The sequence below is a fragment of the Astyanax mexicanus genome, chromosome 24, assembly GCF_023375975.1.
Source record: "Astyanax mexicanus isolate ESR-SI-001 chromosome 24, AstMex3_surface, whole genome shotgun sequence".
NCBI lineage: Eukaryota > Metazoa > Chordata > Actinopteri > Characiformes > Acestrorhamphidae > Astyanax > Astyanax mexicanus.
Genome location: NC_064431.1, coordinates 825,001 through 847,039, shown reverse-complemented (window position 1 = coordinate 847,039; position 22,039 = coordinate 825,001). Strand labels below are relative to the sequence as shown.

General features: G+C 37.9%; 1 protein-coding gene and 1 long non-coding RNA gene across 4 annotated transcripts in view; both read right to left on the bottom strand.

Annotated features, from left to right (window-relative positions):
* Positions 1-1,545: 1,545 nt before the first annotated feature.
* Positions 1,546-22,039, bottom strand: part of slc6a6b (solute carrier family 6 member 6b) — a 41,982-nt gene continuing 21,488 nt past the window's right edge. For all 3 annotated transcript variants that reach the window (XM_022682186.2, XM_022682187.2, XM_022682185.2), the window contains exons 4-14: positions 21,181-21,412; positions 19,595-19,727; positions 17,633-17,767; positions 16,834-16,937; positions 16,579-16,703; positions 13,572-13,684; positions 11,833-11,970; positions 10,577-10,679; positions 8,178-8,278; positions 6,518-6,688; positions 1,546-4,539 (exon numbers count right to left, since the gene is read on the bottom strand). In XM_022682186.2, the coding sequence (XP_022537907.2) occupies positions 4,384-4,539; positions 6,518-6,688; positions 8,178-8,278; positions 10,577-10,679; positions 11,833-11,970; positions 13,572-13,684; positions 16,579-16,703; positions 16,834-16,937; positions 17,633-17,767; positions 19,595-19,727; positions 21,181-21,412 (1,511 nt within the window). In that variant the 3' untranslated portion in view covers positions 1,546-4,383. The remainder of the gene's footprint in view (positions 4,540-6,517; positions 6,689-8,177; positions 8,279-10,576; positions 10,680-11,832; positions 11,971-13,571; positions 13,685-16,578; positions 16,704-16,833; positions 16,938-17,632; positions 17,768-19,594; positions 19,728-21,180; positions 21,413-22,039) is intronic.
* LOC125787530 (uncharacterized) lies at positions 7,066-8,171 on the bottom strand. Its single transcript, XR_007429419.1, has 2 exons — positions 7,332-8,171; positions 7,066-7,181 (listed from the first exon to the last, which is right to left on the bottom strand). It is a non-coding gene; the product is annotated as an uncharacterized LOC125787530 (long non-coding RNA).

The window sequence follows — 22,039 nt, the reverse complement described above, 5'->3', positions numbered from 1 at the left end:
AATAAAACATGTACTTAATAAACGTAAATAGTCGCAATAAAACACTGACAATGGATACAGCATGACTTTCACTGAAATCAATCAATCAATCAATCAATACTGAGCAGATGATGCCGAGCCCAGGATGCTAACATATTAGGAGGGATGTATTGATTATTTGATGCAAGTCAATTATGCCTTATCTGTTTTGGCACATCACTCAGACGTCCACGTCTGGGGGGGTTAGGCACTCACTGTGCACTGCTGGGATCAGATGGATGGTATCTCACAGTGCTTTATGGAGGAAGTGACGACCAGGCTGATCAATATACTGCCCATGTTTTTTTATCTCTACAGTTAGTTTTCACTGTTTGGCTAATGCTTTCCTGATTTAGCATTAGCTTTAGCTCTCTTGCTTTAGCTTTATAAGCCTCTTTTGGGTGTGGTAAAATTCAGCAGTTATTTATTAAGATTTTGGGAAGATATTTAAAAGAATTACTCTGTAGATGTACACACTGTGGTTAATTTTACCTATTAGTTAATTTCCTATACACTGTATCATAAGCTAATAATGTGATTATAGTGACAGGCATAGTCCAGCTCATCTTCTGTTCTTTATCATTCGTTCCTCATCATCTGTGTTTGATAAACAGTATGGCGGGAGGTTGTGGATGTGGACGGTTATGATTTTTCTGCCTCATGCTGCACGAAATATTGGATATTTATAGCAATAACTCTGAACAGTAATAACTCTGGACAAGATATCGTCCATCTCCAGTGGGAATCTGGCTCATCATGACTCGCTTCTGTCCTGAGAGTGAAATCTCTCTTCCCTTTAAAAGCCAGGCCTGGGAAATTGGGGTGAATTTTTCCATGTTCTACTGGACAGTTTAAAAACCCGTCCAGAGCTCTGATCCCTCGGGTGCTATCGGTCTCCTCTTTAATGACTGGGCTCTACAGCGCCAGCTGCTCCGCTGGGCATCAACCCGCTCAGCTGCCCGAGCTTCCTGACCCCACCGACCTCCAAACTGAAGTAGAGATGCCTGTTTATATTTATCTCCCACTACTTTTCCCTTTCTTTATCCGTGCCCAGTTTTCCTCCATCGTGTGCTGGATAGCTTATTCTACAGGGGTTGGAGAATGTAACTGAAACACCTGTCATCATTTTAGTGGGATTTTAGGTTTCATGGCTAAATTGGAGCAGCCTGGTGTTCAATCTTCATTAATTGCACATTGCACCAGTAAGAGCAGAGTGAGAAGGTTCAATTATCAGGGTAAGAGCACAGTTCTGCTCTAAATATTGCAATGCACACTATAACATTATGGGAGACATACCAGAGTTCAAAAGAGGACAAATTGTTGGTGCACGTCTTGCTGGAGCATCTGTGACCAAGACAGCAAGTCTTTGTGATGCATCAAGAGCCACGGTATCCAAGTTGCTAAAAAATCTAAAATATTTTTTTTGTCATTTTTAGTCCGTTTATACTTGCTGTGTGAACATAGCCTTAAATCAGCATTAACAACCAAAGACCACTAAATCACTACAGCCAAAAAAACATTACCATAAACAGTTTCCTTCTTTTCTTTATTTAATTTCACATGAAAAAAAAACTACAAAAACAGTCATTTCTGGACGTTCTCACAGTGAGTTAAATTTAGAAAGCTACAGTAAAAATAACGGCACTATAAAGCTTTTTTTGAGCGATACCATAAAAATAACAATCTGTCTCCATAAAAAAAGCATTTTTACTACAAAAATAGATCTTTATGGAAGCAAAAGTGGTTCCTCTATGGCATCACCCCCAAAAAAATCCTTGTAGCACCTTAATTTTTAAATGTGCAGAGTTTAATGGTGTGGATTAACCTGATACGTGATAATTTGGCCCCCTGATGTGCCTAGTTCTTGATTTTAATTCTTAAAAGTACCATCATTTTTCTTTAAAAGACAGGAACAATGCTCTACAATATCGTTTAACAAAGTATTGCACATTACAATTTGCAGCAAGCTTATCCTGCAATTAACAGTTGTAGATGAAATTCTGTCCTATGAAAAAAAAAATCAAATAAAAACCAAAATGGATAAATTGCAGACAGAAGTCAAATACAGTCTTAGTATGTTAAATACAAAAGGCAAATGTGATAAATGTGAAAACAAAAGAATGAAACAACGCGTTGTTTGACACAATAATAAAAAAAATATATCGCTATAGAAATATATATTTTTGTATTTATATATATATATATAGAAATTTTTCATTGTGAAAGGGTGTAGCTTTTAAAAACGTAGGGGCGGAATTTCTAAAAATTTCACATTTCAACACTCCCGGATCAGAACCTGCCTAATGCTTTAATACAAGCCTAAACCTGTAATTATTATTAATCAATCATTTATAATCAATTTAATACATCAAGTAGATCGATAGGCCGGTGTGAAACTGATATACATCCTGCTGAAGCTGGTTAATATGAATTATAAATTTTTTGCATTGTGGATTTTGATTAAAACGTGTTTGATTATGAGGAGTGTTGAAGGCGGGAAGGAGTGGATCTGTTTATATCAATTCTAATCAATATATATTTATTTATAAAAGATCAATTCTAATCAATCTCCCGGAGTCTCTCGGACTTTCAGATTTCGTGCAGTGAAATATATTTGATAAAAAATTACTGAAGGGCAGAATTCGTAAGCCGACACGAAACTTTGATAGTTTATTTAAAATCTGCAAAAAATGTAAAAACAAAAATTTAACTTTAAAATCTAAAAAGTTAAACAAAGAGATAAACTGTCAAATCAACAACTTTTTTGCTAAAAACAAAAAACTGCAACACCTGATGACTTGATAATAATGTTTATAATTTTGTTTAAAACTTGTTTATAATGATGGTGTGATTATAAACTTTATAAAACTGGAGCAGCATTAACATTAGCATTAGCCGCTAGCTGCGCTAGCTCTTTCTTTGGGAAGTATAGGGGACTTCAGACTGTAGCCTGTATGTTTATCGTGTTAAGACAAGCCAAGTGGGACGAACTGCTACGTAATAGCAGTTAGCCGCTAATGCTCCAGCCTTAGTGCTTGAGAAATTTGGGAATCTAAACTTACTGTAAATAAATGGAAGCGCTTTACTCACTCAAATAAACCCAAGTTTTTAGGAGAAAAATCTGTGTAGATTAACATAAAGCGCTTTTAACATCCAGGGTTTACCTTTAAAAGAATTCTTTTTTTTTAGGAATTACAGTTCTGTTTAGGTAGCTTAGCTTTACGTTATTTTTGCTGAATAAAATTGCCTAAAATGCGCCTTATAATCCAGCGCTTCTTATAGTGCGAAAAATATGGTAGTTAGAATTTTAAAAAAGAGGTTTACGAAGTTTTTACAAAGTTCTGTCCTTCAGTAAACTGTTACCACATACTTTTAGTGGTTCTTCCAGCTCCTTTCTGCAGCTGATTTGAGAACTATACAGTGATGGTGGGGATGAGTGTGACCGCTTGTGCTTTAAAAGTCGGTGAAGCTGCTGGTTTACTGTTTTTTTTTTCGCTTGTGTTCGGTGCAGCGATGGTGCTCTGCGCTGGAATAGTGAACAGTAGTGTCCTCGGTGCGACGAACGCTTTGTTTTTAGCGTAATGATTTTAGTTCAGACGCCCAGTAAAGTTGAAACTCTCTGTTTTTGGCGTAACGCGACAAAAGAAGGAAATATATAAAAGCACGACTTCGTAACGGAGAACAGCAACATGATGTACGGACGTCTTTAATAACACAAAGGTCAAAAGGTCACATCCACAAAAACAACAGAAATACTGTGTGTGTGTGTGTGTGAGTGAGTGTATGAATGGTGCGTGAGGGTGAAAGTGGCGTAGTTGTTTTTGGGTATATTAATATATTTTAAACACTAAAATAAAAAAAAAAACACTTTTAACAAATGTTAACAAATTACTTTTTTTTGTTTTAAACGTGGGTCGCCTTGTTTCTTTCGTATCCACTCCATTAAAAACACAGATCACTTAAAAAACATTATTATTTACAAAAAAAAACAAAAAAGAATAAAAGAAAGAAACAAAAATGTTTTTGTTTTGTGATTCGAGATTTGTTTTTCTCTCTAATCACAGCAATAATAATAAAATATTCATAATAGTAACATAATAACAACATTATAATGATAAAAATATATTAAAAGCAAAGACAGATAAAAACCAAATGTAACTTTTTTTTCCTCTGTAAAAAAAAAAAAAAACTAGAAAAAATAGACTTCTAGTGCAGATACGGAGATATGTAAACCTGGTCCTACGACTATATATATATATATATATATATATATATATACATATACATATATATACCTTTTATATATATATATATTTTTTATATATATAAAATGGAAAGCATATTGAATTCTCTCATAGAGAGCGCTCACATCATGGTTTCTACTATAGTGTGGGTGGGCTTGATCAAGCCGTTGTTCCCGTTGGGGTCCAGAGGATGTGCCAGCTCAGTGTTCTTGGGACGGTACTCTGGGGGGCAGGAACTCGCCCCGCCCCGCACCGGAGCCGCCACCGCCTTAATCCTCTGCAAAAAAATTAAAAATTAAAATTAAAATCTCTTTGTTTATCTCTTGTCTTTAATCTCTTGTTTATGTGGCATGGGTCTATAGCACTCAAACTAAACCCATACATCATCCTTCATTTAAATATTATTTTGTCATTTAAAAAAGAAAAAATCATTAATGGGCAGCATTCAATTTACCGTTTAAGTTCAACATTTACCTCAAAAAGCATTTAGCTAAAGAGTTAGCGTTAAAGTTTATATTATATATATGAAATAATTTACCTGTGCTAAATCTTTAGCACTGTCCCAGGTTAAATTTTTTGATTTTAGCACTGTAGCATTTATTTCTTTTAGCACTGTTCCAGGTTAACATCGTTAGCACTGTCCCAGGTTAGATTTATCAGAGTAGGAAATCTGACTTGTTGGGGCTGTTTAAGTTACAATTTCTGCTTAGATCTTGGAATTCATAATTTTTACATTTGACTTCAAATAGTGAGCAGCATTATTTGCTAATAAATCTGATATTCTTCCTTAGAAATAATTATTTCCCTCGTTTTTTAAACAAGCCACGGTAGAATTACATGTTTTACACCTGAACTTGTCTGTGCATCTTTTGTCTGTTGCTCAGAGACTGAACACCTTTTAAAACCCACAGTTTATAAGCAGAGTAAAGGCGTGGGAGGCGGTGTTAATGCAGTAACTTGTCCAATAGCTTTTCACTGAGATTAAGTTTATAAAATTTGGGTTTGTATTTGAAATGATAATCCATGCTAATATCATCTCTTAAAATCTGGTAAAGAACTGTAGCCGAGAGAGGAGGGAGTGGCACTGTGGCAGAGAAACGATTTGCATGAGACGGAGGCGGTTGAGCGAGGGAGACGATGCAAATTCACTGGGAGAAAGTTGACACTGGCTTAAAAACACATTAAACAAATGACTTTACTGCAGCCGAGCTTTTAATACAGTAGATTATGTTGTATGTCGGGCTGCGCACTGCAAAGAACTCAGCTATAGAATAAAGCATCACAATACAGGGGTTATAATTCAGTATATTCAGTATATTGCAATACTCAATATATAAGACAACTCTTGTAAAAATTAAGTAGCCTATATTTAAGAGCATTAAAAGTATGTTTAAATTAGGTGAAGAATACTAAAAGTACATTTTTTAATTTAATACACTTTATGAAAATACACCTTTACACAGTTTCTCTGTATTACAGTAAAATGTATGTTTAAGCAACATGCATTATACGTAAATTAAACGTTGTTTTGATAGCAAATATATATAGTGGCATTAAATACTGCTCTTTAAAAAGTGCATTTTAGTGTAAAAAAATAAAAACACATGCTTTTATGTTGTGTTTTTACTGGAGTTTTTCTTTACCTTTTTATTTCTTTTGCCCTTTTATATTTTCTGTTTTACATTTTGGCCTCTATTGATTTAATTCATTTTATTCATTTCATCCTTTTATCTGTTTATTCCCTGTTACTTTTTAGCTTTTTAACTTGTTTTTTTAGTTCCCTAATTTGCATTTGTGTGTGATATCTTTTTTCATTCAAATTATTTATCTCTTTATTTTATTGCTTTGCATTTTAGCATGTCCACTTATCCTTTCATTCAGAATTATTGTATTTCTTATCAATTAAATCTTATGTTTGTTTGTTTTTTTTAAATGCTTTTACTATTTCACTTTTAGTGTTTTGTTTATGTAAAATGAGTTCCTTATTTTAGCTCACCTGATTTTAATTTTTAGTTCATTGTTTTCAGTTCCCTTTTAAATTGTAAAAGCTCGACCGCAATGAAAATTAGTTTTTTTTTTTTTTTTTTTCACAATGTACTCCCCAGTGAAAATAAAGGTACTTTTTAACCAATCAGAACAGTGGGATCTACTTACGAATAAAGCACTGTTATCTAGTGGGCGGGGTTTAAACACAGCACAACATGAACCACTTCTGACACCAATCTTTACTAATATTACAGCATGTTATCACTCACCTCAATCAGAGGCCCGTCAGACTGGATGATCTTGATCACAACCACCATCGGTATGCAAATCATGGAGGCGAGGGCGAGGGTCCAGCCGACTCCAATGGACCAATCAGGATACTCGTAGATTTTGTTGTATGTCAGAGGCTTGTATTTGACCAAGGAGAAGATGAAGCATCCCTGGAGAAGAGAGCAGAACATGAAGGTCAAACCTTGGTTGCCAGGTAGACGCTCGGCGTGACTTTAGTTTCCGCCCGTTCTCGTTTTTCCGCCCTCTGCAACTCTACAAGGGCGTTTTTTTCCAGGTCGTGTCCCAATTCACTAGCCAGTTCACTAGCTAGTGTATTGGATCACGACCCTGACGACTTGTGTTCCATCCTGCGTGAGGATAATTTTTTCTTGGGTTTACCTGCTTTAAATTTAACTGTTCTGCAATTGGGTTCAACAACCCTCTGGGTTGGAGAGCTACTAGTCTGTAGAGCTCCATCCCACCATTACACTTCATTTTACAAAACAGGATTTTTTTTTTTTTTGGCCCGACATGTAATGGTCTGGAAAATTGCTGACCCCTGCCTCACTCACTATACCTTACTCTCACTCTAAATCACTCTACCTCGCTCTACCTCACCATACCTCACCATACCTCACCATACCTCACCATACCTCACCATACCTCACCATACCTCACCATACCTCACCATACCTCACCATACCTCACTCTGCTTTGCTCCACCTGACTCTACCTCACTATACCTTGCCATACCTCACCTTACCTCACTACACCTCACCATACTTCACTTTACCTCACCATACCTCACCATACCTCACTCTGCCTTGCTCCACCTGACTCTACCTCACTATAATGTACTCTAATTTTACCACATTTACCTCACTCAATCTACCACCAGTCGAGTTATATCACGCAGGCACAGTCCCAATGGACCCCTAGCAGAAGCGCCAACAGAAACTAAAGTGAATTATATGAAAGATCATTGTTTGAAATAAACCAAAAAAGAAACATAATAGAGAAATCAATGGGTTGGTTTTGAAACTTCAGCACTCAGACTCAGAGATTAGTTTAGGCTGTAAATCCAGGGATGGATGGGAAGGGACAGTTTAAATGCTATAAAAAATACTATTTATAAATGTATGTGAGGAAAATAGAACAGTTTACCCTTTACAGCAGATAAAGAGCTACAGTGACCTTTAAAGGCTGGAATAAAAAGCGTTTGCCTGAACGAACAATTGAGTTTTTTTGAGTCCTGCTCTCTTTCAGGGTGAAAAAGTGCATTCTGCTCTCACAGAGACTAATCCCATCCCATCCTCAGCTCCTCATTCATCCTCACCAGCAGGCAGATGGTCACTCCATCTGGACCTCGGCGCTGCGGTGGGCAGAGAGCGGGACTTTAACAGCAAATCCCAGAGTAAAAAAAGTCCAACAGCACCGAGGATCTGCTGCTGGAGGAGGAGGAGGAGATCAGGGCCGGGGCTGTTTCAGGTTCTGAGCTCTTTTAAGGTTTTTATTTCAGTATTTATCTCCTGTGTTCTGTAATAAAACTGCAATTTACCCAAAAAAATACTCAACCATCCAACTCAGAAGACCTGTGTAGCTGGATTCTGTCTCTTTAAGAGATCTTAAAGTCAATCAAAGCGGAAAATAAACACCCACCACACAAAGTAAAGGCGTGATTACAGTCCAGCACCACTTCATCCAGGGATTTGGTCTGTAGCCAATCATGTCCTCGACTGCATCATAGAAATTATCAGCGCCTAAACGGAGGAAAAGAGGCTGTTTAGCTCTGTTACATAACTGCACTCGCTCTCACACTCACAGGGGGAAAAAAGCACAATGGCATGACTCAGAGTGTGTGTGTGTGTGTGTGTGTGATAACACAGGTGCAAGGTACAACATGCAGCATGCAAATCATTCTATGGGCTAACTTCTGACTCAGGCGTCATAAAAAAAAAAAACGAATAAAGATGGATGGCAAATGTGTGCATATATATATATGTGTGTGTGTGTGTGTGTGTGTGTGTGTGTGTGTTTAATATATCCTAAGCATTGCAGTTATATTGCAGCATGTGCAAGGTCACATAAGGCAGTATAAATACATTTTTTTGGGGTGATTTTCCATAATTTTTCATAACTTTGTCTAACAAAAGCTCAGTTATTAGATGCACAGAGTGCACTGTTAATTTCATAAGATATAAGAAGTAAGAATTTTATGTACATTTTAGTGCTTTATATTTTTCTTTTTCCTTTTTTCAGGAATTTTCACCAGAAGTTTTCAATGAATCCTGTATTCATAATGCATTAATAACGCTTTATATAGCAGACATAATACCTTATAATGTGTATTAAAGTACTTAATAATAATAATAAGTATAAAGTACTATTCATAAGCAATATACATAATCCATTACAAAGCACATAAAGTATAACTAACACTTCATAAAGAATATAAATACATTATAACTGTATGTTATATGTTAGGTCAGATGATTTTACTTGTATAATGTGCTATACATGTACTATAAATGTAAATGTATTATAAAAGCTAATAATAATCATCATTAGGTTTTATGTATGCTACCTAATGCATTATAAATGTATTCTTAATTAATTCTTAATTCTTCCATTTTTAAAAGCACAGAATATAAAACTATTATTTCAGTGATACCAGTACGGTTGTGTTTGTGTATATAAATAAATAAATAAATAAATAAATCTCAGAGCACACAGTCAGACTGGGCCATTAAAAGGTTAACTCTTAATGATTAATGCTCTATTTCACTTTTCCAACAAAGCCCTGCCCAAAAATCAAACATTACACAATAACAGCTGGATTCATGAGTTCCTCATTATTACAGTCATGTGAGGAAATTAGGACACGCTGTTTTTGTCAGGTTTACAGCTTTTTGGGAGTTTTAAGAAGAAAGCTTAGTCAGAGATTCACAATCAAAACCAGAACAAATCGACTCAAAAATAAAGTTTTAATCCCACTGCAGTACGAGCACTAAACAGCAAAATATAGGAAAATATAGGGCAATATAAATCTATTAATGCAATTAAACCACTTGTCTCTGGCTTGTTTTTGTGTTCTGTAAATCTTTATATGCTATTTTTCTTATATATATATATATATTTTTTTTTAGAAAATGTTCAATTATATATGCAAATATACATATAATGACAAATAAATATATTCTGATTCAATGTCTTGGACCTTTTTTTTTTTGAATAGCATTAACTATATATATATATATATATATATATATATATATATATATATATATATATATATATATATATATATATATATATATATATAAAAAATAACAGACGTATTACTGAATTAGATCACAAAGATTAAAGCCAGGTTACATCACAAATATTTCCTTTGACATTTTTATTATTTTATATATACATATCTTGGATATGTTTTGTACAATAAGACAAAAGTGTGCTAATAAATAAAGTAATTTCTTCAGTCTTTATGTCTGTTTAGTTATATTACTGTATCTACATATTTCTCAGATGAAGAACAAAAGTTTGGATAAATATATAATAATATATTGTACTTATATTATACTCATAATAATATACTCAGCTATGCCTGCCATCTACAGCTTCCAGACTACATTGCCCAGGATGCACCACACACTGACATCACACCCAATCCTGATCCCAAACACATGACACTTCCAGGAAGCAGATCACCTGAGTACTAACCAACCTTGATTTTTGCCTGCCCTCAGACATTGCCTTGCTGTGTTCTGACTTTTGGACTGTTTATCAACCCTGGTATGTTTTCTCTTTGTTGCTGCTGTTTACTGGTATTGACTCTATTTTGTCTGACCGTTCCTTTGTCTTATACTTTATTTAATAAAGTATATTTATTTTGATTTGCATCTGCGCGTATCTGTGACCTGTTCTACTATGCCACATATAAGGGATTTATGTTGTGTCCTATTTTTTTTTTTACGCAACTGTTCAGTATAAGAATAAAACTGCCTTTAAAAAAGCCAATAAATACATTTACATAAGTTTTACAGAGACATACTCACCATAAACCCAGGCTACAGCAATACATTCAAAGAATGCAACCCACAAAAGGCACACACCACTGGCTGCATAGTAGTCAAAGAGTTGAAACACGTACATGCCACCCTGAAACAAAGAAAAAAAACAAGATAAACCGTTAATTATAGTGAATTATTTCATTATTTCATGAATTAACGCAGGGCAAGACTGCCCGGAGCAGAGCTATTTCAGGCAGGGAAGGGGCGGGGCCTGAACAGATGACTCTCTGGAGTTTATGGAGGTTACGTGAGATATTATGTCATGATATTATGTCAAAAGTAGGCCACAGTCGGCCTAAAGCAGCACAGACTAAAGCTTTTTTTCCTCTATTGGGGGGTTAGATGGGTTTAGTGTTCAGATGCTGAATGTAGAGGAAGTCCTGGTGTAGAAATGAGACGCGTACGTGAGACACATACGTGAGACACTTAATGTCTCAGGTGTGTCTAATGCTTTCCCCTGTGTTTATCAGGTTTTTCTTAGGTGCATCTCATGTGTTTCTCAGGTATGTCTTAGGTCTGTCTCAGGGATATCTCATTCACCTGTTATACACGAGACACACATATCAGGTGTATATCAGGTGTGTCTCAGGTATATCTCATGCATTTCTCATGTGTACATCAGGTATTTCTCAGGTGTATCTCGTGTTTCTCAGGTATGTATCAGGTGTATGTCAAGGGTATCTCAGGTGTGTCTCAGGTATATCTCATACATCTGATATACACAAGACACAAATATCAGATGAATATCAGTTGTATATCAAGTATATATCATGTGTATCTCAGGTATGTCTCAGGTATATCTCATACACCTGATATACACAAGACACACATATCAGGTGTATGTCAGGTGTGTCTCAGGTATATCTCATGCGTTTCTCATGTGTATATTAGGTATTCTCAGGTGTATCTCGAGTGTATCTGAGGTATATTTCAGGTGCACATCAGGTTATTTTTTATGTGTTTCTCAGGTATATCTCATACACCTAACATACACGAAAAACGCATACCAGATAAATATCACGTGTGTCTCAGGTGTGTCTCAGGTGTGTCTCAGGTGTGTCTCAGGTGTGTCTCATACACCTGATATACACGAGAAACACATACCAGATAAATATCATGTGTGTCTCAGGTGTATATCAGGTGTGTCTCAGGTATATCTCATGCGTTTCTCAAGCGTATGTTAGTTATTTCTCAGGTATGTCTCAGGTGTGTGTTAAATATGCTGTTCCTGCAGTACGCACCTCAGTGACCATGGTAAGTCCCAACAGGTAGCTCACAAAGCATACTATAGCTATAAAGATTTCTCGACGGTAACCCTTCCGTAGGAAGGATGGGTACAGATCCACCAGCGATGTGATCTGTCCTTCCACTTCGACAAACTGCAGGAGAGAAACAGAGAGCCGTATTAAATAATACACTGTTTATTTAAAAAGAAAATAAATAAATTATAAAAAGCCCCAGGCAGGCGATGCTAGGTGTCTATTAGAGATCATCTGACTCACATATTGAGTGATTTTACAAGAAGGAAACAAGTAAAAAAGACAATCAGGGCCTCTATTTTGACGTACTCGAGGCAACTTATCTTATTTTCCAATGATTTCTATAAATAAGCTCCCACTGAACATTTCTAAATGGTCTAAAATGACGTTACTCTATAAATCTGAAGCTAATCAGGAATAAAAGCCTGAGTTTTTGCTGTGACCTCCTTTCTGCTTTCAGCTGAGTGTTTCCTGAACTGTACACGGGTTTCCCAACTCCATGTTGTCCAGTGAAGCTATGCTAATTCCATTTCAGTAAAGCCAGATTTAATTTAACTGGGCCAGCACCACACCCAGCTCAGTAGCTTCCCTGGACTTAGCACAGTGTAGGATTTCACCAGGACAGTGAAATGCGATAGTGCAAGACCCCCGCTGATGCAAGACTCAACAGTTGCCAACAAAGTGTTTTTTCTTTTTGGCTTGTCTCCCAACTTGATCACTCCATCTGGTAGTTTGATGGTGCGGAGATTAATGTCCTGCGCACCATAAATATATCCTGTCTCATTATAAAAATTACCTAAAAAGGATATTTGAATTTAAAAAAGAAAAAAAAGTGGCTGCTTTTAGAGAATATGGAAAAAAAAGGCTAAAAAAGCTAAAAACTAGCTTTCTTAGTCGAGTGATGCTGTTATTTGGTGTGAGGATGTTTTTGGGAAGTTTCTGGAGGAGCTAAAAGCTAACGCTAACTGACCTAAGCAGGTGCCAATGTAGTGTTAGGAGTCTAGCCCAAGAACTTTTATTAGTGTAGCACAGCTTTCTGTAGTCACCCAGACCTGGAATTGAACCCCAGTCTCCCACATGGTAGCTCACAGGCGGTGGTGTTATCCACTGTACCTTACCAACCAGTTAGAAGCTAACACTAGCTGACCAAAGCGCACAACAGTGATGTTAATCTGCAAAAGGTGCTGCTTCTGGAGTAGCTAAAAGCTAAAGCTAGCTGACCAAAGCAGATACCTATGCTGTTTTCCTGTACTGAGATCACATAATAATAAAAGTAAATACATTAATTTTTTGGCCCCTTTAAGACCTCAACACTGACAGCTAATAAAAAATAGCTGGGCAATTTCCATGTTCAGGGGCTTAACCTCTTTATTGTCTTTATTAGAACAACTAAAACTACTCTCTGTTTGGGTGTTTGTTGAGATTCGCCTTTTAAGCATTGGAATCTGTAGAATATTACAGAACAACAGAACCCATAACCCGGTCCACAAACACTGGAAAAGGTTAAGTTTTAACCCAAGTTTAACCCCAACTTTGTAAAAACAAAGGTTTCCTCTATGCAATTGTCACCACTTATATAAATATAATTGTATTTTACAATTTTGTGTTTTCATATGTTTTTTTCACACTTGAATATGACTTCACTGGCTGTTTAAGTGGAATTTACAAATGGTAAAAGAGTATTCCCCATTTTATACACCTGATAACTGTCCTACACTGACCTGACTGTCGAGACCCAGTAGCAGAAGCATGATGAAGAAGAGAATGGCCCAGAAGGTAGGCAGTGGCATCATCGTCACAGCTTTAGGATAAGCAATGAAGGCCAGGCCGGGACCTATAGGGGTAGAGAACAGAGAGGGGAAGGGGAGGTGGAGGAAGAACAATCAGCGAAACCAATCACTCGCACATGTTGATCCGTGCTGCTCTGAAGCGCAACAGCAGCGCGGACCAAACCCAGACATAAAGAAAAAACACGGCGCGAGTAGATCCTAGACGATGAAGCGATTCGGCCAAACTCCAGCTGCAGGCTGTGATTTATCTCAGCAACACGCTATCGTCTGGAGTTAGCATCCTAACGCTGACTAGCCAAGATACTTTACAACAAATACATGAGCTGGATTTATATAAAAAACTGTGTAAAACTGTGTAAAACTGTGTTTAAACTGGTCAAAATGACTGTACTGATAATTACAACATTAAAAAAACACTAAAAACAACAACAACAGAGCTAAACTGAGCGTTTTCTAACTGCCCAAACTATCTCTCACCTTCCTGCAGAACAACACTACATAGCTAGCATAGCATACTAGCATAGCAAAAACAGTGTTTAAGAACAACTGCAAAAAAATATCTAGCAGCAGTTTTTATATCAGCCAATAAAACAGCCATACAAATTACTGTACATGATGATATGATGATGAGGATATGTCTATTGCCGTTTTTATGTCTTTTTTTCCACTAAATGGTACCCAAACTACTCGACGCTACTCTATTAGCATTCTGTCTATTAGCATTTAGTCCTTTTGAACATCTACCGTAATTTTTGCACTATAAGGGGCACTTAAAATCCTTTAATTTCCCCAAAAATCATCAGTGCGGCTTATAATAAGCGTTATTAATGAGTTTCAGTGAAGTTTCTCCAGAACTGAGGCTGGAGCAGGATTAGCATTAGCTGCTAATCGTGCTAAGTGCTAGCTCTTTCACCATTCAGAGGTGACTATATCGGACTTTAGTCTGCAGTATTAAAACAAGCTATGTGGAATGAACCGCTAGCTGATAGCGCCCTGGGTTAGCCACTGCTAACCGTGGCTAGCACTACTGCTAACTGCGCTGTTAAAAATATTGGAAATCTAAGCTTACTGTAAATAAATGGAAGTGCTTAACTCACCCAAATAAACAGTTTTCAGGAGAGAAATCTGTGTAGATTAACATCCAGCACTCAATTAACTTTAAAAGATTTTTTGTTTTATTAAATTACTGAATTAGAAGGGTAACATGACGACACCTTTGTTCCTTACTAGTGCTGCTTAAGATGAGCACTTTAAGTATGAAAATAGACCAGAAAATAGACTTACAGTGTGAAAAATATGGTAGTTGCAAAGTCAGAATCCAAGATGGCTGCACTTTTTTATGCGGTTGGATGACCAAAATATCGTATTTCGTATTCTTATCTACCGGTATGAACCGCTAACAATACTAATGTGGGTCAATGCTAACAACAACGACCTGAAATGTAATTATTTTCAGGGATTTTTAAAAACGCTGCATTATTCCCAACTTATATTTTCAAAATTACTAAAGTAGTTTAGGTACCATACAATGAAAAAGCTCCACATGTTTCCAGATACAGAATGAACTTCCCTCAGGGGTCAGGTCTTCCAGAGTTCCCAGAGGAACGTCTGTTAAAACAAGCCTTGTTCACTGCTCACCTCTCGTGTTGTATATAGATAAATAATGCTGTATACTCAACACAACAGTCTCATATACACTCTATACAAAGCTCTTTTAAGACTCCTGGAGCCTCCTGTGGCGTTAAAGTGCGGCATTAATCATGTTCTTCTGCAGAGCAGTCGGAGTAAGTATTAAATCAGACCCTGTGTTCTGTAAACACAGAGTTAAAGATTTATTCTTTATAAACAGCACGTAGCTATTCGGGCCAGAGCCTCCTCGGGAGAAGGTCCAGGTAGAAACAGCATTGCAGAAGAACTAAACAATGAGAAAAGGGAGCCAGTGAAACAGGAGCTCGGAAATCAATCAGTCAATCGATCGATCAATCGATGCGTCTAATAGTTCTCCTTCAACAGGTCGTTAGCTTATAGCGCTGCAAGGAAGTAAATGGATCATAAAAACGTAATGATGGAGAGAGAGAGCATGCTGAATGAAGAGCTTGATAATTGAAGATCTTGACAATTGTCCAATAGGGTCTACAAGATGGAGGGAAAGAACCAATAGGATCCACTCGGGGCAGGAGCCAAACGTTTATCAAATAGAGAAATTAAAGTCAAAAACACAGAGAATACAAAAAGAAGCCCAGCGTTCCCAAAAATGCATTTTTTGACGCAATTTGAGGCAATTTGACCTGTGCGTATCTTTAATTACTTTAAATAACTTTAAATACTCATCGTCAGGATGTTTCTTGGTAAGTTTAACCCTCAGTATCTGTGGAAACAGGTTGGAGCAGAGCTCACAGGGCTGTTTCAGACTAACTGTAGACTCTTCATCATTAATATAAAGTGGACTGGACAAGATCCAATCAAAAGAGCTCAGTGTTCCCAGGGTCTCCATGCACTTTCCACTGTTTGTGGTTTGTTTGGCGAGTCCAACCAGAGTGAGCATCACGGCTCCAAGACGTCATTCCATTATATATTCCATTACATTCCATTACATTCCATTACATTCCATATTATTCCATTATTTAATCTAGGTTACATCTCAAGCTTGTTTCGTTTTGACTTCTTTCTTTAATAATTTGATGAAATTTCGTGATATCTCTCGCAGAAAAGCGACTGATTGCCGAAACAAATCCAAATCTGTCTACTGTCAAATCTTTTTGTCTCCTCGCTGCAGCTTTCACTTTATTTCATTTTTAATTTTAACACTGGTGTCTCCGATTTTGTCGTTGTTGTTTTCTACAGGACTGAGCAACTGTTTTAGATTTTTTTTTTTTTTTTTTTGTTTTTTTTTTTGAAGTAGCAGTGCCCACCATCACTGCCACCTTTACCCTCGTACCTGACTCTGCCACATCGGCAATGTCCACCCCTTGCTCTTGTGCCATGAAGCCCAGGACGGAAAATATTGCGAAGCCAGACACAAAACTGGTAGCGCTGTTCAGGCCTCCCAGCAGCAAACAGTCCCTATGTCACACATATGTCATGGAGCTTGTTAATTAACACAAAAGGAACCTACGTCCCCACTTTTTTTTTTTTTTTTGCCCGTTGACTGGACTAATCCCACGCCTCCCGCCCCCCCGGCCGTGGCGCTCACCTGTAGCAGTTGTACTTGTACTTGTTGTAGCTTCCCAGCGACGTCATCGCTCCCAAACAAATGGCGTAGGAAAAGAAAATCTGTGTTCCGGCATCAATCCACACCTGTGCAACACGGAGGAGGAAGCGTTACGATACAAATACTCACCTTTCAAATCTAAAAACCTGTCTGTTAAAAAATCCCATCAGAGTTCAGACAAATTCACACTTGGGCCGAGTGCTGTATTTTCCAATACCCCGGTTACAGAGTATAATATGGCGATCAGCCCAAACCACATGTGACGACATCCTGGTTACAGAGCATAATATGGCAATAGGCCCGAATCTAGGTCTGATTTTGGCCCAAAAGCTTGGCTCACTTTTGGCCCAAGTGCTGTATAACGCCCTGTTACAGTGTGTAATATAGCGATCAGCCCGAACCACATGTGACCACACCCCGGATACAGAATATAAAATGGCCCAAAAGCTTGTTTTACATTTGGGCCGCATGCTGTATTTGCCAATACCCCGGTTACTGAGTATAATATGGCAACTGGCCTGAACCACATGTGCATACAACCTGGTTACAGAGTATAATATGACAATGAGCCCAAACTGTTTGAATCTAGGTCCAATTCTGGCCCAAAAGCTTGGCTCACATGTTAGAATATAGATACAGATTTTTGGTTTAAAGGTAATTTTGTTTAATAATAATAATAATAATAATAATAATAATAATAATAATAATATGCAGCACTGATACAGAACTGGAGGTGTGAGGAAATGCAGCTGCTACATGCAGAGAGGAAGACAGGTCTTACTTCAGGATCAGCGAGACGGGTGACGTTCGGGTACAGATAGAACTTGATGCCTTCGGCTGCACCGGGAAGAGTGACGCCGCGCACCAGGAGCACAATCAGCATCACAAACGGAAAGGTCGCCGTGATGTAAACGACCTGCAGGACGAGAACAGAGAGATACAGATCAGAGAACATGCTTATAGTCCTAAAGCCTTTATTATATATATATATATATATATATATATATGTATGAGACAGGAATATATACAGTATATACACTGTATACCCTGGCATGCCAAAAGCCATGGGACAGGAATATATACTCCATAGACTGGCACGCCAGAGTTGCGTGTCTATTCACACGGACAATTCTTGCCAGATGCCACCAGTCACAATCATTATCACCCACTGCGCTGTCCACTGGTGGTGGTAATGCCAGTCATAAAGACTTTAGTAAACAGTTACACACTGCTGTTCCATGACTTCTGTGTTCACACTGGTGTCAGTGAGAAATACTGTCCTTTTCACTTCTTATTTTATGAATTCTAATTCAGGTTGTCATCTGACAGTCTCTGCAATGTGGAGGATTATAGAACTGATTAGATTAAATACTTGGAACACTTAGATTCTCATTTGCTTTCCAACCACAGTTTCCAAAACTCTTCTCTAACAAGAGTGTTTTTATTACGTCCAAATCATCATCATCATTTCTGCATTCTGGCTTAATTACAAGCATTTCACTGCATTTAATAGAGTCACATTATGGGCAACGAGGAATCTGTGGTCACAAACCCGCGGCCAATTCTACAGGAGGAACTCGAGGAACAGGACAGATCAATCTGAGGCCGCCGCTGCAGTATTTACAGCTGTGTACCCGAACCCAGCGATCAATAAACCAGGATTTAATCCTGCAGACAGGGCGGCTCTGTGCGGACTGTGCGGTCAGCCGTCTGCTGGCGGACGCCTCGTCTTCCAGGAACGTTCGCCGTCATTATCTTCAACATTAATCATCCCGGGAAGGTTATGTTTGTGTTTAACTTTGGCTGAAGTGTGTTTAACAAACACAGCAAGTCAGATACTGGAGATGAACCGCGAGAAATGATGTTTTAGGAAGTGCAATCCACTTAAATGCAGACTAAATATGAAATATTGCTAATTAATACATCTGCTTAAATTACAGACAATTCTAAATCTAAATAATCTTTATCTGCCAGCGGGAGATCATGTGAAAAGATACTTTTTACCACATAAAATCACATAAAATATAATAATAATCCAATAATATTTCAACAAACTACAAACAAGGATGATCAAATCATTTAGACTACATGTAAAAGGATTTAACTTGCTAAAATATATTTATATATAAGTAGCACTCGCTGCTAACTGACACAGATCTGCATATGCACACATACAGCCTGTATATACCCTGTAGAAGATAAGTGTAATAGAAAGACTTCACTGGAACTGTTCTCAGTAAAGTTTCTCCAGCACTAAGGCTTGGTGCAGCAGTATTAGCATTAGCCGCTAACCGCAGCACTAGCAGGACATAAATGCTGCCTTATGTGATAGCGTTAGACTGAGGAACCCTGAGTGTTTTCTGGTAAGCTAGGGCGCTATCAGCTAGCGGTTCATCCCACTTCACGTGTTTTGACACAGTCAACACGCAGACTGTAAGCGCTGCGGTTAGCGGCTAATGCTAAAGCTGCTGCACCCAGCCTTAGTGCTGGAGAAACTTCACTAAAAACTCAGCGTTATAACTGTACTTCAGCAGAGTGGCTTTACTGCTTCTTAATACCTGACTTGTAGAAGTCATACATAAGGAGCACTGGATTATATAATGCCTTATATTCCGAAAAATATGATAAATATTATGTAATGATTTACATGCAGCTGTGCTCAGTTCTTTACTGAAAAGTTAGAAAAGCATGTACACCTGAGACCTGTCTATGTTTGATCCATCAGCGCCTGCTCGCTGCTCACCTTTCCTGTTGACTTCACACCTTTCCAAATGCAGAAGAAGCAGATGACCCAAACCCCGAGGAGACACAGCGCCAGATCCCACTTTACTGGACCCACCTTCTCAATGCCGTCAGAGATACTCAGTACGTTTCGTCTGTGGAGAAACACGAGACACTGCTTAGATATTTCAAGAAGCGCGTAAACATCAGGTAAACAGGATCTGTGTGCAGGTCTGCACAGGAGGGACGATGGGTTTGAATGGATTCTTAAAGGCTAAGCACCTAATATGAAATTGTCAAACACATACAGTGCAGACCAAAAGTTTGGACACACCTTCTCTTTTTCAGTGCTTTTTCTTTATTTTCATGATTATTTACATTGTAGATTCTCACTGAAGCATCAAAACTATGAATGAACACATGTGGAGTTTTATGTTCTTAATAAAAAATGAGCTGAACCTCCACAGTCACCAGACCTGAACCCAATCCAGATCCAGGTTTGGGGTGAGCTGGAGCACAGAGTGAAGAAGACAAAGGAGCAACAAGTGCTAATAAACACCTCTGGGAACTCCTTCCTTCCTTCAAGACTGTTGGAAAACTTTTTTTCATTTCAGGTGGCCACCTCTTGAAGAAGCTCATTGAGAGAATGATGCCAAGAGTGTGTAAAGCAGTAATCAGAGCAAAGGGGGGCTTTTATTTTGAAGAAACTAGAATATAAAACGTTTTTTTTTTTAGTTATTTCACCTTTTTTTTGTTAAGTACATAAAACTCCACACGTGTTCATTCTTAGTTTTGATGCTTCAGTGAGAATCTACAGTGCAAATAGTCATAAAAAAAATAATAAAATGCATTGAAAAAGAGAAGGTGTGACAAACTTTTGGCCTGTACTGTAAATACTGTTCCTAACTTGTGATTTTCTCCACATATTCTAATACAATTTCAAGGAAAAGCATAGCTGCAAAGCTCGAAGGCTTTTAGGCTGAAACCAGTTCAGGTAGTTGGATTATGGAGATTTATAGAGTTGCTTTTTAAACTATTCTAGCTAGCGGGTGTCTTTAATAGCTCAATGCAAACGTTCTAATCTTTATTATTTACTTAGTAAGCGTTAGCTGCTAACATAGATTAACTAGACTAAGTAGATGCCTGGCTAGTTCACATAGATTAGCTCCCAGTACAGTCTGTACAGCACTAGATATTAATATTATTATTAATCTGTACAGTCTCCCATACAATCGCTCCAAGTCTGCCATAGTTAACAGTGTTTAACAACAAGTAGCAGCACTATTCACGCTAGTAAACTCGTACTCTTTTGACTCTTTTGACTCTCTTGTGGTCGGGGGTTTAAACATCACTTCTGACACCAACATTATTATACAGTACACAAACTAATTATATATAGATACAAAAAATTATATATATATATATATATATTTTATTTTATGTTTATTTTATTTTATGTTTTTGATAATCAATACAGTATTACAAACAATAAAATTTCAATAATTTTATATATTGTATCCTATTTTCGTTCAATCCTACTTGTCTGGTAAGTGAGACTATAATAACGTAAATAAGAAAAGCGTAACTCTAGGTCTCTCAGATACTCACTCCCAGAACTCTGTGACTGGTGAAGTGAAGTTGGTGGCGTTCGCCCCCCACAGGGTCATGTTCCTGCGCAGTGTGTCCTCCACACAGTTCTCTGTGTTCCAGGGATTATTGCAGCTGGCCCAGGGAAGCTCCGGCTGGAAGCACTGGAACAGGTAGTACAGACCCCAGGCCAGGATCACGATGTAGTAGATGTTCAGCAAGGAGACGATGACGATGGAAGCGTAGCCGATACCTGAAAACACAAACATGAACAAACAGATATTAGAGCCAGAACTACAGCACAGCACAGCACAGCACAGCACAGCACAGAACAGTAAAGTACTGCTCAGCACAGTACATCAAAGTAAAGTAGTACTGTGCACAGTAGAACACAGTAAAGTACAGCTAAGCTCAGCACAGTAGAGCACAGTAAAGTACAACACAGCACAGTACAGCACAGCTCCGTTCAGTACAGCACAGTACACTACAGTAGAGCTCAGCACAGCACAGCACAGTAAAGAACAGCTCAGTACAGTACAGTAAAGCAAAGTACAGTACAGCTCAGCAGTACTTTGCACAGTAAAGTACAGCACAGCACAGTACAGTACCGTACAGCTCAGCACAGCACAGTTAAGTACAGCTCAGCACAGTAAAGTACAGCTCAGCACAGTAAAGTACAGCTCAGCACAGTACAGTAAAGCAAAGTACAGTACAGCTCAGCAGTACTTTGCACAGTAAAGTACAGCACAGCACAGTACAGTACCGGACAGCTCAGCACAGCACAGTTAAGTACAGCTCAGCACAGCTCTGCACAGTAAAGTACAGCTCAGCACAGTAAAGTACAGCTTAGCACAGCACTGCACAAAACAGCACAGCACAG